General features: G+C 38.0%; 1 protein-coding gene across 4 annotated transcripts in view; it reads right to left on the bottom strand.

Moving 5' to 3' along the window:
- Positions 1-17,248, bottom strand: part of LOC118426883 (multidrug resistance-associated protein 4-like) — a 30,021-nt gene extending 12,773 nt beyond the window's left edge. The window contains exons 1-15 of one of the 4 annotated variants that reach the window (XM_035836465.1): positions 17,045-17,248; positions 10,995-11,105; positions 10,305-10,422; positions 9,604-9,682; positions 8,945-9,081; positions 8,473-8,562; positions 7,318-7,481; positions 5,827-5,952; positions 4,948-5,197; positions 4,370-4,486; positions 3,880-3,969; positions 3,384-3,575; positions 2,695-2,789; positions 1,716-1,802; positions 58-154 (exon numbers count right to left, since the gene is read on the bottom strand). In XM_035836465.1, the coding sequence (XP_035692358.1) occupies positions 58-154; positions 1,716-1,802; positions 2,695-2,789; positions 3,384-3,575; positions 3,880-3,969; positions 4,370-4,486; positions 4,948-5,197; positions 5,827-5,952; positions 7,318-7,481; positions 8,473-8,562; positions 8,945-9,081; positions 9,604-9,682; positions 10,305-10,422; positions 10,995-11,105; positions 17,045-17,118 (1,827 nt within the window). In that variant the 5' untranslated portion in view covers positions 17,119-17,248. Of the gene's footprint in view, positions 1-57; positions 155-1,715; positions 1,803-2,694; positions 2,790-3,383; positions 3,576-3,879; positions 3,970-4,369; positions 4,487-4,947; positions 5,198-5,826; positions 5,953-6,538; positions 6,703-7,317; positions 7,482-8,472; positions 8,563-8,944; positions 9,082-9,603; positions 9,683-10,304; positions 10,423-10,994; positions 11,106-13,003; positions 13,395-17,044 lie in introns of those variants that run through there. The other 3 variants (XM_035836464.1, XM_035836462.1, XM_035836463.1) reach the window with 3 other exon arrangements.
- Positions 17,249-17,992: the final 744 nt, after the last annotated feature.

The raw sequence follows: 17,992 nt of genomic DNA on the forward strand, positions 1-17,992 counted from the left end.
CTGTTTGGCTACCGATTCTGAATGGTTCCAAATAGATCAGCCATTGAAAGTCCATACCTCCTTCAAAATGAGGATCTTGTTTGCCGATTGTAAGTACTGTAGCTGATGGGTGACCAGAATTCTTGGTTTGTCCTTCAAGGCGCCTTGAATACATCTAGATACATGTAGGCCATGTAGAAGCATAAGTTACAACAATCATGTAGTTTGTACATAACATGCATTGGCATAATACCGGTAGTAAGACTTATACCGGTAGATTAGAAATACTGGAACTTAAAGAGATCTACACATGTAACAATAGTTAATTCTGAGCTGTGCACACTTCAGACATCTAGGTGTCCAATACATCATTTACAAAGCATCGATAACAATGCATTCGAAGATAACAAGGCCAAAAGTTTTCAGTATCTTTTTCGGGGTAGGCAGCTCGTCGTGGGACGAACACACTGTCACATTCATTGCCAAATTTATAGATCATAATTACAGATGCTCACGACACAAGACGAACATGATTCAACAACAATCTTGAATTTCTGTTGGTGACCTACAACTCATGTAAAAGTGTGAAGAACCGTTGCATAATAGCCCGGATCTACGACTGAATGGGCAAAATTGAACGTACGCAGCCATTTTCCCGCCATTTTTATATCTACGCTAGCAGTGAAGTGTTACGTCATAGCGGTTGTGACGGACAGAAGTTAAATGAAAATTCTTGACAGTATACGTCCGTTTTCTCATGACATTTTGTATGCTCATGCAGGTTTATGTTTTATGCATTTACTGACAGAAAAGGAAGGAACATCAGAGGATGTATAAATGTACATAGCGGCAGTTAATTGTGCCGTGTTTCTTCCTACCGGTATTTTTTACCCCCTCCCAACCACGCGCCCGTTCGCCGTGTAATTCCGCGGCGTGTTACAATTACAATACTACGCTTTTAGCAGGACAAGAGTGGCAGAAAAGCTACACAGAAGAAGTGGCAAGGGTAACCTATAACAGCAACATGTAACTGGAGAAAATGATGCGTTGACAATTTGTCAAATCAGTATGGCTAGAGAAATCGTCGTAAACGTACCGGTATTATGATAATAGATGTTACACATTAGGTGAGGGATGTGTACCTAAATGTTAAGGTACAGTTCCTGACCTGTACCTGAAGGATTTGACAAAGTAACCTGTGGTCTTCAAGACTAACTGAAAAATCAATAAACACTCAGTTTATTTAAACTTCAGGTACCTTACACAGAGAACCCATATGCTTTTCAAGGATCTTCAATAACAAGTGGTGAGTATTTCAATAACCATATCTTTTTCAGGTGATGAATCTTCCGTGGAAGGAATAACATGTTTTTTTAATTAAGAAATAAGTTATACATGTACACTTGAGTGTAGGGCTATTTAGGTACAGCACCATCACCAGTATTTTGGACTTGTACTAAATGATTTCTGTGGTACTGTACAGTTACATACTCCTAATGTACATGTATAGCATAGACACACATGGTGCAAGATTGTACATGGACATGGAGCATTCACATCTGATTCAGTTATACACAAGACGGTATAGTTGAGATTAGTGCATACATTGGCTTTGTCTTACGTGTACCTTGCTGGTGAATAACACCAGTCATTCGTTTTTTATTTACCATGTACTAGACTACACTAAAACCTGACTTCACATAGCATTTTTTTATCAATTAAAGTAAAAGTTTTACCTTTCAAAGAGATGTTTCCCCACTTCTGCATCTACAGCACTGAGGGGGTCGTCCAACAGGTAGATATCAGCATCATGGTATACCGCTCTGTAAAATATGGGTTAAAAATTTCTTTGTAACGTCTCTGAAAGTAAAATTTAGTCAACAGTCAACACTACACAGATGAGGATTGAGAAATCCTAACTTGTTTCATTGTTTATTGCTACATTTGAACATGATTAGACTTTCAGTTTTGTTATAACTTCTGCAGTTGCACAGATATATGACTTAAAGTTTAGAAAAATGAGATCTTAAAATTGTTTCTTTTGTTTTGATATTCCAAGCATGTCCCCATGGCTCAATTGGTAGTGCAACCCAAGTGGCCATGTGGATCAAATGCCATTGATTGCCGTTGATCCCAGTATTACCCCCAGCTTGGACATGTTGTAAAGGATTACATTTGTCACATCAAATGTTACCATAAAGTTGACAGCTCTGAGCGTGAAGGCGCTTCAAGCATCAAACCTTTGCGTTAAAAGAACCAAACACACTTAGCAAGAAGAGGCTAAAAAAGCAAGCAGTAGTGCAGAACAGAAGAGCATTATGCTTCACCTCACACACTGCACCAGAGTTGGACAAGTCCACTAGCCCTATTGTCCAGGGCAAGTGAAAGTGCTGATCGGTCAAGTGCATGACCTACCTCACTTTTTCCTTTAAGTGAGATTTCAATATACTTATTACTTTTTACAGTCAATGACATGACATCAATCCATTGTCAACATAGAAAAATAGACAATCATATTGCTGGAAGTGAAAATGCAAATAAAAGTGACATTTAAATTTTGGGTAAGTGAAAAGTTGGTTCAGGCAAGTAAATTTTTTATGTGCTTGCCCGATAGGACAATTGAATTTTAGAAAACTTGTCCAACCCTGTACACTTTGCATTCTGCCAGCTTTATGTACTGATGCAAGTGACCAGACAATGTAAAAGCTTACCAACCTTGCAAGGTTTATTCTTGCCTTCTGGCCTCCACTGAGCATGATGCCTCGGTCTCCCACCAGAGTTTGGTCTCCATGAGGGAAAAGCGTCAAATCCTGTCAAATAATAAGATTTTAGAAAATAGAAGTATTTTCAAGTTGTGAAAGACATTCAGACTGACACTTGTGCTGAATGACATTCACACTGACACTGCTGTCCCTGGTGCTGAGTGACATTCACACTGACACTGCTGTCCCTGGTGCTGAATGACATTCATACTGACACTGCTGTCCCTACTGCTGAATGGTATTCATACTGACACTGCTGTCCCTGGTGCTGAATGACATTCACACTGACACTGCTGTCCCTGGTACTGAATGGTATTCACAATGACACTGCTGTCCCTGGTACTGAATGGTATTCACAATGACACTGCTGTCCCTGGTACTGAATGGTATTCACAATGACACTGCTGTCCCTTGTGCTGAATGACATTCATACTGACACTGCTGACCCTACTGCTGAATGGCATTCACAATGACATTTCTGTCCCTGGTGCCGAATGACATTAACACTAAAACTGCTGTCCCTGGTACTGAATGGCATTCACACAGACACTGCTATCCCTTGGCTTTTAAAACATTTGCAGTAATGCTACTGTCTCTGGTGCTGAATGACATTCACACTGACACTGTTTGCTGTTTCAGTACCTTCTGTAAGGCACAGACTTTGATGACCCTCTGGTACTTCTGCTGTTCCATCTCCTTCCCAAACAGGATGTTCTGTTGGACGGAGCCTGAGAAGATCCAGGGAACCTGACTGGCGTATGCTAGCTGACCTTGAACTTTGACCTCTCCAGAGGTCACAGGAAGCTCCCGGAGAATTGCACTCAGTATAGAAGACTGAGAAAAAGACAAAAAATTAGACATATTAACATACATTTAGTCTATCAATGACATTTAATGATATTTGATTTATGTACAAGACACTAGATGAAGACAAATTGTTCAACAAATAAATTGATTTTGAATACAGGTGCCAACCATAGAAGACCTTGTTCTTGACTAACTCCCAACCATGATCTGGAGAAGGTTGGGAAGCCATCATTAGCTATGTATGACAGGGGCTTTAAACATCTCAATGTCCAAGGACACCTTAGACGGCATCTTACAATAATAACCCTGACAAGTGAAGTGTTACTGCTACCTTCCCAGCCCCAACAGGACCGATGACTGCCACCAGTTCTCCAGGCTTCACCTCAAAGTTGATGTTCCTCAGGGTGGGGGGCTCTAAGCTCTGGAACAAAAAATATTTGATATAGTGAAGTAATATGAAATTCAATACAACCTAAATGATACTCAGAGCAGCGTATGTAGTCCAGTGGTAATCGACCCTTCCTCTGGTTTAAAGGGTTGTGAGTTCGATTCATGGCTGTTCTCACTCAACCAAGATCCACACTAGTGGAATCTAAGGTTCTTAGGAGGATGTTAAGCTGTGTTTCACTTTTCAGTATTTTTGTCACAACCAGTGGAAGATTAGCTCTTCAATGAACTTAAGGCCTTAACTGATTTGAGATCACTTCAATCTACTATTTCTCATACAGACAAAGCCAAAAATACTACATATTCCCTCAAATTGCAACAGTGGGTACAGCAATATTCAATTTTGATTTCTGAAGCTTAACATGCATTCTTACCTGGTCCCATGAAGCAGTAACCCCAGTGACGTTGACATGACAGTCCTCTGGTCCGGGCTGGGCGGCAGGGTCAGGAGTTGGCTCTGCTGTCTCTACTTCATCTAAGAGTAAAAATGTCTGCAAAGAAAAAAACAACAACAATGCACTCAAACCAGGCATTATTATTTTGAAAAACACATTGATGCTCGGAAAGGCTTTCAAAAATATTTTGTTGAAGTCTAACTCATGTAAATGCATTCTGCAGATAGTCAATCGTCTAATATCGGTTTCTATTAATGGGGCCTTTATTTTGGCTCATAATACACTTTTGCTGGCCATTTCTTTTTGTACTGGGTTGCCGATTTCTGGCCTTCATTGATCTATTGGCCCCCGAGCCAAAAAAGTTGCCCCAGAGAGCCTGCTATGGAGCCTATGGAGGTACAAGGAAGCAGTCAAAAGGAGTAATCAATGTAGCTGGAATAAGATGGATACTGTGATAGCTGTAATAATTGTACAACAACTGTTCCTGGGAGGTTTACCCCAACGAAGGGAGTTACCCTGAAGTATAAAGTTTATATATCTAGATCCAGATAGCTTACTTGTATTCTCTTGATGGATATGAGCCCTTCAGACCCCTTTTGCACAGCAAATGGGATGAAGAGCGATATGGTGAGGCGGATGACGTTGAAGAGCGTGATCGCCACGAACACCTTGGATGCAACAATGGTGTTCCCGAAGAGGACGTAGGCAAGGAAGGTGAAGAACAAGATGATTTTACTGGCACAGAAGAAGAAGCCGGAATTGAAAGATTGGCAGTATGAGGCCTGCAAAATTTTGTCCACCTCCAATCTGGAAAAAAAAAGAGAATTACTGTAAACTTGATTTGTCTTCACATAGACTAGAAGACAGACTGCACCCAAGGCCTGCATAGAAATCAGCTCTATGACCAACTTGCCCCCAAAGAACTTTTACCAGATGCATTGGGGTCTAACTCGGGAGGGGAGGGGGTTCCGTGGCAAAATTTGGCTATGGGCATGATATAGCCTGTGTTTACACAAGCTCTCGCTGGCTGGACTTAATTACCCCAGGGCGGCGGCAATCGTAAGGCCGGCCGCTAGGGGCGCGATTTTAGTCAGGCTAGGCATGATATATCAGCTATGGAGCCGAGGATTTGGCATAAAAACACCCCAAACATTCTAAGATCTACAGTATGCTTTGAATGTGAGGGACTGATAAACTTTTTACTTTTGAACGTAAAATTAGAATCTTGAGTAAGTAATCTTTTTTTGCTTTGAATTTGTATTTTGATGCTTTGATTCTGATTTGGATGCACACTGGTTAACATTGCTTAAAATATGAAATCTTTTAACTGAATTCAAACCTGTAGTATAGTCTGTGTGACTCAAATAAGACGAAATCTAACAATTACTGTCAACTAAGTCTAGTAAAGAAACAATCAACACATGCAGAAGACGTACTTTCTATATCTGGCTACAAGTTCGCTGAATGGTTTCTCCCATGTGTACATTTTGATGACCCTGATGGCAGAGATGATCTCATTCATCGTTCGTACACGATTGTCAGTTCGCTTTGCTGTTTCCGCTCTATTGGGACAGAAAAGTTTGGGGTCAACAAAATGCAAGAAAGATAATTACAATAATCATTGTTTTTGCTCTATTTCGACAACCCTGTTAATATTTTTATGGGTAAAAAGGTAAGCCCAAACATTATCCACTTTAGAGAGTGATAGCAGTATAATTGGGTTACAAATTCACTAAAAATTCAGACTGAGAAAACTAAGCTTATTTGCTCTTCAATGCAAAAAATTCTAACTGTTACAAAAACGCAACCTGACAACGCTTTCTTTGCAGAATACTAAAATAGATTGAGTTTGATTACAAGCATTATCTTTGCAAGTTGCAAGAATCAACAACTTGAAGTAGAATTCTGCATTGAGTAGAATCTATCTCAAATCTTTCTGATTGTTTTTGGTAAAATTACAGAGAATCATTATCTAACCATATCATAATATTTGATTAAGTTTATAGTAGCCATTAAGTATTCGATCAACCAATCAAGAAAACAATCAACCAATTAGTGTTAACTGTAGAATATCTTATGGTTAATTACAGCCAATGATTTGCCAGCAGGAACTTAAAAAAACTTATAGAGAAAGGTTAAAAGTTTTACCTGAATTTAGAAAAGAGTCTCCCTAGTACACTCTGCACTGGGAGGACAAGAATGAGAGACCCAGCACCAACTAAGGCAGAAACGCCCAGATCTAACCAGAGTAACCAGATAACAGCAGCCAACTGGATAGGGGCTATCCAGATGTAGTGGAGAAACATAGGCATCTGTGAGAGTGTAGAAAAGGGTGCGGAAATTGTTAAAACAATAAAAGTGAGGTGCTTTTCAGAGCTTAAAGTGACCTCAAACAGTGGTCATTTCCCAATTAGTTTAGCAAAACCAAACCTAATTTGAGGAATTGTATTCCAGGGTTGCTCAATACATGTAACACATTATTTGTACGTAAAAATGAAGATATGGACTCCCAAGCAGCCTTCTGTGGAAGCACAGCGACAACTTTGTTGAAATATTTAAAGATAACCGATTTAGAATCATCATTATCCTTAAAGCTAAGTAAACATAAAGTCCTTTTATGTCTTCAAGTACATATTCAATAGACCAATCTCATAGCTTACCCTGCCTCTTTCAAAACAAAAAAATTCAATGAGAAATGTTAAAATTACGTACTACACACAATCTGATTTTATGTTGATACCAATGATGGGCTGTTGGCAACTTCTGTCTTCTTTGTTTTCATGAAAAACTTCCAAAATCCAATCCAAAAACTCCCAAAAGCAAAAATTCCATATTACAAAAACATTCAACGCCAAAACCAGGAAATGACCACATGTGAGGCTGCCTTTACATACATGTACGAGTCTTATCTCGCTCCCGAATTTCACCTGATTTTAGAAAAAAATCTTCCAAGGATGCTCTGCAGGGGTAACACCATCAGGAGCACAGCTGACCCGATCAGGCCGGCCACACCTAAATCTTCCCACAACAATACCACAACTGCTATAAACTGGAGCGGCGCGATCCAGGTGTAATGCATAAAGAGAAATGCCTGGAACAGAAAGGTGAACTAGAGAGTTAATTGGTGTTCTTGTGTAGATGTCACTCTGAATCAAAATTCAACAGCAATTTCCAACACAAAAAAACATTGGACTTGTCGAAATTTTCAACTGTCCAACTCCAGACGTTGTCAACTGATGAGAAAAAAACGAGAGTTGGACCAGGGTTGTTGCCAGCACCCGTTCTTCCGTCCTTTGACGGAATTCTACAGCTGGGGATGGAAAAAAACTTTGCCCATTCTGTCCTCTGTGAGCAAAATTTAACCTTCAAAATGTAGGAAATAGCGTTTCAGAGGGTCAAGATTTCAAAATTTTCTGGGGGGAGCATGCCCCTGGACCCCCTAGGATTGCTGCGCCAAAGCCATTCAAAATCAAGGGGACAGAAAATGATTTCTGGATGGCTACAACCCCGAGTTGGACAAATTATGGTTAGTCCAATTTTTTGTGTTGGAAATTACAGTTCAATTGCTTCTCAGCTCCCCTAGATCCTGGAAGTATGGTGGCTGCAAAATGACAATGGACTGATGGAAAAGACTTTACACAGTATAAATAAATATGAGGAGCCAAGATGGAAATGATTGTCACATGCAAGTAGCACCACGGTGGATAAAAGAAATCAATGTAGAAAATTCTTTTCTGAAAAAAAAAAAAAAAAATTACGGTTTGAAATTTATTGCTGTGACTTATTATTACACGTAGATACATGTACAAAATTTACATGTACATGTATGTACACAAAATGTGGAAAAGTTACACTTGTACATCAAAGTGGACTACATTTAACAGAGGATACCGGCATGCCAACTTGATATGTTTTTCAGGCACTTGAACTGACTACACTCCATTGCTAGTTGTCAGGAAATGGTTAATAGTATGTTTTCATAAATGAAATTTGAACACATGTTGAGAAATGTATTTGAGAAATGTCCCTACCTAAAAACCAATAAAAGCTAATAACCAGATTTAACAAATTAAAAACAGTACCTGGTCAAACCTATTGACATCGTTGGACAGCAGGTTGACTATCTGACCAGTTGTTGTCTGCGTCATGGCCTTGTTACTCAGTTTTAAGGCCTGAACATAACAAGAAAAGTTACATGTTGACCATAGTGACCAGTTTTGAATTAAACTGTTCTCTATTAAGTTAAATAAGATCAAGCAAGACAACTGTAAAAGTCTAGAATGGTCTTTTCTCTGTTTGATACTGCACAGTGCGTAATAAATTTTTAGAATTCTTACAAGTACATCATAAAATCATAAAAGCTCTTTAAATCAATTCAATATTTGCGTGGATTTAATTGTTTGCAGGATAGACAAGGGGCTTTTGGTGGCGTTCAACGTGTGTTAGCTTTTAGTTGAAACTAATCGGTGCATCTTTTATTCGGAAACGCCTTTCCACACAAAAACAAACCACTGCAAGCATTTCGAGACTCATGTGTATGAAATTGTTGACAACCTTTTTATGTATGAGTGAGCAGCATGCGACGCGTAGTCTCCAGCCGTAGACATGGACACCGTAGAAGTACGGATGGTGTAGGATCGCCAACGCCATTGCACAAGCACTGATTCCAGCAGCATAGCCATATGCCTCACCTGTCATAAAAAAAAAGGGTCATCTTATTTTAATGAGATTTTGCTCTCAATAGGGAATGCCTACAATGATGGCGTTGTAGCCTAGTGTGTCATCATCATCATCATCTGTTGTCCCTAGTGGACGGGGTAAGGTGATGTACAACGTCTAGTATATACATAGTATTACATGTATACCAAGTTGGCAACTACCTGCATACTCAAGGCTACAACACTAGTGTCACTTTCACAAGTACACTCAAGGCACCTTAGGCAAAAATTGAATAAGTAGTGTTCTAATGTAAGCCATAGAATTTACCTAATACAATGTAGATACAAAACAGTGAGTAACCTTACAGTAGTATTCATTGCAACACAGTTGTAACAACTTGTTCCAGGCTTACACTAGATGAAGTTTTGTACTGCATTGTGTAGTTATGCCACAGAATTGTAGCCTTTATGTGTCATTGCACGATGTACCTTAGTCATAATCCTATCTGGCTTACAGGATCTAGCTGTGCGTGTACAGTACAGCAACGTACTTACCAAGTGAAACGTTTGAATTGGGGCTAAAGTACTCCACCAACTTTCCCAGCAGCACTGGACTGACAACTTTGGTGGCTTCCTATATACAGAAGACAAAAAAATTGCTACATTGAAGGCGGGTACAAAAATGATACAATGTTTGAGGAATACATGGAGGACTGAAAAATCTTTAAGTTATTCTAAAAGCACTGACAAACATACAAATTTCTGATATATAAATTACAATGCATAAAGAACTACATCAATGCAAATTCTTTCAACGTTTTTGTTCATGAGCATTGATTTGAGATCTGAAGTTAATTGTGGATAAAAAAAATATAGTAAGTGTGTAATGCTGATAACAGTTATACAGTACCTATATTTTTTTCAAACATGTCCTCAACTGAGAATGGAAATTATGCAGCTTGCACATTCAGCAAATGCAGTCTGCATTTGACACATGTTTATGCAATCTACATTAAATGTGTGCAATCTGCATATAGGTATGTGTAATCTGCATTCGCTTTGTGATCTGAATATAGTATTACCGTAATAGTAAATACAACCTCCATTCTGTATATGTATCATGCATTTGATGAGTATAAAATCTCGATATGGAGTATGCATCAAAGACCAAGCTGAACAATGTCATACAGGTATCACAATACAAACATTTATTCAAAGAATGTATTAAAATTACAGAGAGACACAAGATTTCTTACCTCTATAAAAGCTATAATTCCTAATAAGCTCCACCCGGGAGCGTAACATCTGATTGCTGCCCGCAACAGGCTGGGCTTCTGGGACCGACCGACCTTCTGTAGCTCTTTGTTCCATTCTCTACATGATGGGGAGAAGAAAATGGTTACTGGTATTTAGAACTGGAGAAATCAAGAGGTGTAGACATTACTAAACAAATCACCTCTTGCTTGGCAAATATATGTTAAACATATTCAAGTATATAACAGACTGTTTGATAACATTTTTGTACAATAAATGACTTAGAAGAAGCTAAAGTTCACATTTTCTCCCATTCCTGTAGTACCTCTTTTGTATCAATTTTACATGTATATAGTTTTTAATCCAAATCACTAATGAGGTAGAAAAAATTAGATCAAAAAGAGCCTTGTGGGAACAGTGGAAAATAATAACAGTAGAAGGTAATTTAAGAGAAATAATTCATATTTAAAACACAGGAAAGATGGAAGATGGTTGAACTTGAATAAAACATAACATTGTATTTTTTGAGAAAAAAAGTCACCCTGGAAAAAAATGCAACTTACAACCTAGCCCTCTTTTCTTGTCCCACCTCTTGGTGATTTTCTTTCTTAGAGTTTAACTTATATAACTAACTTATATGATTATGCTCTATCAAAAAACTGCACTCTTGTACATTGTAGATGGAATCCCACCTTTCTAAGTCATCACACTGCTTCTGTGAGGAGTCCTCATACTTCACATTGTACATGTCCTTCTCCTCTAACCTCCTCTTGTACCCGGTGTAGAACAAGGGATTCAACCACCTGGTAACAGAAGTAAAATATGTTAGGCAAATGAACAGAACAACAATGTAGACTTAAACAGGTAAAAATGTTCAGGAAAAATAACACAACAACAATACTGCAGATTTTAACTGAGGCAAAAATGTTCAGGAAAATGAACAGAACAACAACACTGCAGATTTAAACAAATAATGCTCACAGTTTATAAACTCTGTATTGTAATGTAAATTGCAATAACAATTATTGTGTCACCATCAGAGACATGTTTGTCTAATGATTGAATGTCATCTTTGGGTATGTTGTCTGTTCCTTTAACAGCTAGAAAAAGTGTTTTTTCTGTGAAAATGTTAAAATCCCAACCAGTTAAAGTTGTATTTTGCACAACATTAGGTGGACTAAACTTTTCTTGCACAAAATAAATAAAATCCATGTATATAATGCCAGCAAAGTCTACAAATACAAACCTTACAGAGTTTGAATCTGAATGGAAATCTTGAAAATTTTAGCTTTTTTCAAACAAGTTCTATTATAAATATAATTGCCAGGGATCGAAATACTTTTTTTTTGCTACATGCAAAATTGCAAGTTGGCAAAACATTTACGTGCAACTTGAAAAATTTACATGCAAAATATAACGTATAATGTATAAAGACTAGGCAGTGATCGCGACGAGAATTTTGATTACATCTAGTGAAGCTACCGGAGAAAGTTACCGGCAAAACCAAGGAAGGAGAAAGACAGACGTTCATATGTCGTTCTGTCTAAGAGTAGGGTGTCTACTAGTAATTCCTGAGAGTATTTTTTATGGCCAGGTATTTTCAATATGCAAGATTGCAAGTTCAGAATATTTTTACGTGCAAATCTCGAAAATTGTGTGCAAATTGCAAGTTAAGTATGTGTATTTCGAACCCTGATTGCATTTTTTTTCTGACCCTCAAATGTCAGAAATATACTGTATACTAGTGCACAATAGTATTTTTACCTACATACATATATTGTATCCCTACATAAATATCCATAACTAGGTGCATCAGTGCACCAAATGTAAAAAACACATTAAGTGCACACAAATTCACCCAGGATTAGCGGCCCTTACACTACAGGTGTACCAAAATCTGTCATGTGTTTATTGACTCATTGACAACATTACTCAACGGCAAGGTTCATTCAAAATAACCACACAAAGCCAGACTGCCATTACGGACACCGTTAGCACTCCGTCCCCTTTCACAAGTGTTATTGACATTCTAAACAGTGTAGTTCGTGTTACCCTGCCTTTCAGACATCGGCCTGCACTGTAAGGTTCCCTAAAGGCCACGCAGACAAAAGCTCCGAAGTGAGAGCTCTGTACTGTTGAACCTACACCTATAGTTAAGGTAGATACACTGAACATTGTTAAGTCTTTGTGGATAATATTTGTACTGAGCAAAGTTCACTAAGTTAGATCATCAACATGTTTATGTAGTTAGGTTCAGTAGGTACACTTCATTAAGTTATAAAGATTGGATTCAACTTAATTTTTGCAAATGTTCCTTGTGCATCAACACTTATCTGTACTAACTACACACTGGGAAACTTAAATTTCTTGCTTCCATTAGAAATAAATATTTCTCTAGAAAAAAAGGGTTCCTCATAAATGTATGCTAGAACAGCTCCGCCTGACGGCCTCACATAGCTAAAAATGTTGTTTAGGCTAAGCACTGAATTTCCTAGCAGCAAGGTACTTACATCTGTAAATCAAATTTACCTACGACGAATTGTGTGCACAGCCCCAACGAAAACACACTGCACTGTACTCCTACTTTAAAAGATTGAAAATCAGTGAATCTTTACAGTAAAACTTTCTCTTAACAACATGAAGTTTGATCTGTAAACACAAGCTCCTAAAAACACGGTTGATCATTTAACCTTACTCAAACCTTTTTTTCCGTGGTTCTTGCGGTTCCAAGTGTTCTCTGCTCTCCGTAGCAGGGCTACAACTCAACTCCTCCATGCCTCTCTGTCCTACCATACAATTTACCACGACAGCTTTTAAAAAAACTATATGCAAAGTGGGATTAGGAGTAGTTGGTGCGGAACCGGATTTCCCTTTTGTTACGACGAGGAGCTCGTAGCGCTGGCCCTGCGCTCGTAGCGGTTAAACCGTCAACACGCGACGTGAGACAAACATGAACCCTGGATACACCTGAGTAGTGAGAGCTATGTAAACACTACAGGCGTGCCACGGAATATAAATGCTATTGTTTAGCACTACTAATCAAGTAAGGCTAGACGCAGGACCTGGTAGACTGGGACTGATTTGATTTCTAATTTCTATTTTCTTATTAAACAACTGTCTGTATTGAATTCAGTGAAAAGGGGACGAATTTTGTAACTGTACTAGTAACCACTTGCAGGGGAAAGGTCACGTATTTACTGTACATTCATTTATTTTCAGTGCAGTGTTCAAAGTGGTTAATTAAAAACAAATCAGTCTGTACTACTGTAGTAATACAAACTTTAAGTTTACACATACATGATAGTGATGATACATGTAATCATGGTGTCATTAATTCTGCCGAGAGTTTATCATATTAAATATGTGCAACAATATATAAACCTCCTAAACGTTTCAAGATTTACAGTATATGCAGTGTGGATATCAAATTTTCTTACACACTCCTATAGGCCTACAGGCACTAGTAGCATTTATGGTGCATACATTTGTTTAATCTAGAGATAACTTGACTTTTGTATGTATGCATAATGGAAGTTAAAATGAATCATACAATGTCATGTACATTGTACATTCACATATTAATTTTAATAATTAAAGCTATTAGTAGTCTCCACTCGTGCCTAATACTAGTAATCAGAATAGAAGCATCACAAAGAAATGTACAGGCAAACTCTTAAGCTTGTTTCCCTTTTCTGTTACATATTACTGATAGTTCATATCTTGAGAAAATGATCCCAAGTTTTGTACCCTAGCAAGATCTGTACTTCTTGTAGAACAAGTTAAGGTTAAAATGTCACCCTTGTTGTTTACTTACAATTGCTCTCTGATGCATTTAACTACACGCCTGTATTTAAAGCCACAGTCTCCGTGCTTAACAAAGCATGCACTAACACTGTGACAACTTACACCATGATTATTGTAATAGAAACCTACCGTAATACCTTAAAGTTTATACAGTCAAACCTGTCTATAGCGGCCACTCAAGGGACTGGTCAAAATTGGCCACTATAGAGAGGTGGCCACTATAGAGAATATGCTAATTAATTGACCACAAGCAATAAGTTACACATGGTTTTAGTACCCACTGATCTTTATACAGTACTGTACATGTACTGCAATGATTTTTAGTTACTATATGTATTAAGAAAACAAAAGCTATAAAAAGTTTTAAATGTTCTACAGTTGATATTGTCTGAAGAGACCGGTATCGTCATATTTCTTTGATCTTTCGTCTTGTATCCTTTGATACTTCGCCGTCCGTGTGTTCGCGCTCGCGTTCACACGTCAGATTCGCCCATTATGCTAATGTGGTACTCACAAGAAAAGTCTCGTCATTTTAGACTTATCTCTTAATAAATGCAAGAATAAAATCCACCATAGTCTGAAGTTCATATCATTTTGTCTTTGTAACAATTTATTTAGAAAGTTTTTGTGATGTAAATTAACCTAAGCGATAGTGTATTAGAACGTAACTTAAACACAATTTACCTCCGTAATATTGGTGTCGTCTATTGACCTTATATGACCTCGTTTGTCAGCGGGTATGGGTAGCGCCAGTTTACGAAGTTTTGTTTTGAAAATAAATCAAAGAGGTTTTAAATCCGGCGTAGGGTGACGATACGGCCGCTGTATATGGCCGAACGCGTGCCGAAACATAGATCAGCGGTCCGCGTGGCCGTAATCGGCAGTGTTTTTGTACCTGCGGGACCGGAAATCGTGTGGCCGTGGCCGCGTTGAGCAGGTGGCCGCTAAGCCTATTTCTTAATCATTACAAATCCAAGGGACCGACAAAAAGTGGCCACTATGGGCAGGTGGCCGCTATGCAAAGGTGGCCGCTAATACAGGTTTGACTGTACTATTACCTTTACTACTAGTGCTAGTACAATGCAAGACAAATTACTGTGGGAGCCAAGAAAGGGGTATTATTGGCATGGCACAAAGTAGATTGTGTGTGTTGTTTTTGTCTTGGCTGTTTCATGTTGTAATGTGATTACTCAGGTGGAATGACCTTAATGCTACCTTTTCATATGGTTGAAAAGTTCACACGCTTTTACAAAGGGACTTTAATGTCAATCATGTTTGTATCATACTAGTAGTTTGATTCTGTACAATGTACATTCATATTCTACAAGCTACATTTGTAATTTAAAGGCACTAAAATACTGGGGAGGAGGAAGTGAAAAGGTCATAGAAAAATTGCAAGTTCCTTGCTCACTCAGTGTTACAAATTAAGATCGCACAAAAACCAGAACAATGGATCCAGCTAGTATATAGCTGTTAATTGTCCATTGTTACTTGTATATCTACTATGTTTATACCATGTACTTGCAATTAGCCCCCGGGCACAAACTTGCAAATAAACTTCATTCAATATCTGTATCTGCTGTGGCATATTAAAGCAGTTGTTGTAGTTAATTAATTGTTCCCACTTAACACTACACTTTATACCTTAGGTTACATATCTAACTGTGTACATTACAGTGTACATGGCCTTACTGCTAATGAGTTAATAGGTAACTATTTAGCTTAATCATTGATTAACCTGAACATGTACGTACTAGTACTACTGTAACTTACGTGTACATGTGCATGTACATTGGCTCGACAAGTTAGCAACGACTAAACATCCTGTCCAGGGGTTTGTGTCCCTGACATGTGCCATGTACATAATATCTATTGTATAATGACAAAACATGCTTTAATATACTCGTAATCTTCACAGTAAAAATAGAAATTGGCTGTGCACAGTTAATATACATAAAAATTAGCATGTAAAGGTTTATACAGTAATTTCTTTGTCTCCAAGTAACTAACATGTTACAATACTCGTAATGTTAACGTTACATGACTCTTGAGTATAAAATACCATTTGGTAACATGTGAATACTAGAATGGCTGTACAAATGTGAAATCTGACTATGAGAATTGGGTCAGCACAAATTGTGCTGAGGCCTATGAAAAAAAATGTTGTGTTTCCTGTTTCAGCCCTGGAAAAAATTAGGGTCGGTAGGTAGGGATTATCTTTTTTTTTTCTTGTATTCTTTTTTAGGCTGGCCAAAACTCTAGTGATACATATTACAATACAGTTGAACAAAGGAAACTGAAATGTATGAGGACACTTGTCTTTCGATGTCAAACTTTGATTTTGTGCACAATAGATAGGACAAGCAGACTGTTTTTACTTCAATAGGAAGCAGGCTGAATAAAAATTCTAACTGGAAGCTATGTGACTCTACTGCCCACCCAAAAAAAAGTCTAGGGTCGGCAGGTTTTTCTAGGCAAGGTAGGGAAACAGGAAACACAACATTTTTTTCCTAGGCCTTATATGTGGACAGGTGATCATAATTTATACGCATGCTGCAGGAGTCTTCGATTATGCTTGTGTAAAATCAAGGAGGTTAAAAAACACATTCTTTCAAACTCCTTGGTAAAATAGATGGGGGAAAATTATCAAAGGCACCTACAAAACCGCCACATGATTTGGTTAGGTTCTAAAAATACATGTACACTACAAACTAGTACATCATGCATATGCAGAGTGGTCACATGTGCAATTTCCTTGAGCAAATCCAACACAAAATGTCACTGCTACCGGTAGATATGTGCTACAAAAATCGGTCACAAACTGATATCAACAGCTTTTGTTCCAAGCGGATACAAGATCGTTGACCTACTTTTTACCCACGCTAAAATTTGTTAGCCAGAAATAAATTTTCCAGTTACGAAACCGGGCATGACTCACCAGAAAAACAGCTTGGAAAGCACATTTGCCTTCTCGATCGGGTTGGGCTTCACGATTTTGACGCTGTTGTCCATGTTGTCGTCTGTTTTTTGAGTCCGGAGTGAGACAACTCTAATCTTTACGGATTTAAAAATACCGGACTAGAAAACAAACGCGCCGCCATTTTGGATAATTGCATAATCACTAGAGCGTGACCGGAGGTCGATGGAACATACCATTGCAACATAGGGGTGTACAGTTTACAGTAAAAGTTGAAATGTTCGTTGGTACTTTTATTTTAGCGGTTGGGAGAAAATAGTGTTGCGATGGTTTATGTTGACAGATAAAACAAAAAGGTGGGAATGCGGATGACAGTAAAAGACTCACGATACGTTTCAATTGAGGAGAAATGGTTACTGTAAAACTTAAAACCAATATGCACATTTCCCCTTTTAAGGTTAACATTACCAAAGTCTCCAATAGAATTCGGCAATCAAGACTATTTATTAACCTGAAGTCTTTTGACTTCTATCGTATGACATATATCTTTAAATGAGTTGGCCCCAAATAATGGAATAACATTGAACAATGAACGTTAATAGTAGTAAAATAGATTTGTAACGTTATCATTTTAATTCTAGATGTCAGAATTCTGAACAAATGTTTCTTTAAGTTGCAAACAAAGTTACTTAAGGGCAAACCAGTGTCAATACTATGTACTTGTCTGCTTCCCCTTGATGTCAAGATAAAACAATGTAGAATTCTCCACAATAAATAAAGTCAAGAACAGTCAAGTTTTAGTTTTTCTTCCTTTTTTAATCTTCTTAATACTAGACAACTAGTAGGTACAAAATGAACACCCTATCTCCATAACTTACCTACTTCATACAACAGAACCCCTCATTCAATACACTCTCAAACGCCCACCAAAACATGAGAACTACTCTGTTCAAATTCTAACCACTTCCC

The sequence above is a fragment of the Branchiostoma floridae genome, chromosome 12 (genome assembly GCF_000003815.2).
Source record: "Branchiostoma floridae strain S238N-H82 chromosome 12, Bfl_VNyyK, whole genome shotgun sequence".
Classification (NCBI taxonomy): Eukaryota; Metazoa; Chordata; class Leptocardii; order Amphioxiformes; family Branchiostomatidae; genus Branchiostoma; species Branchiostoma floridae.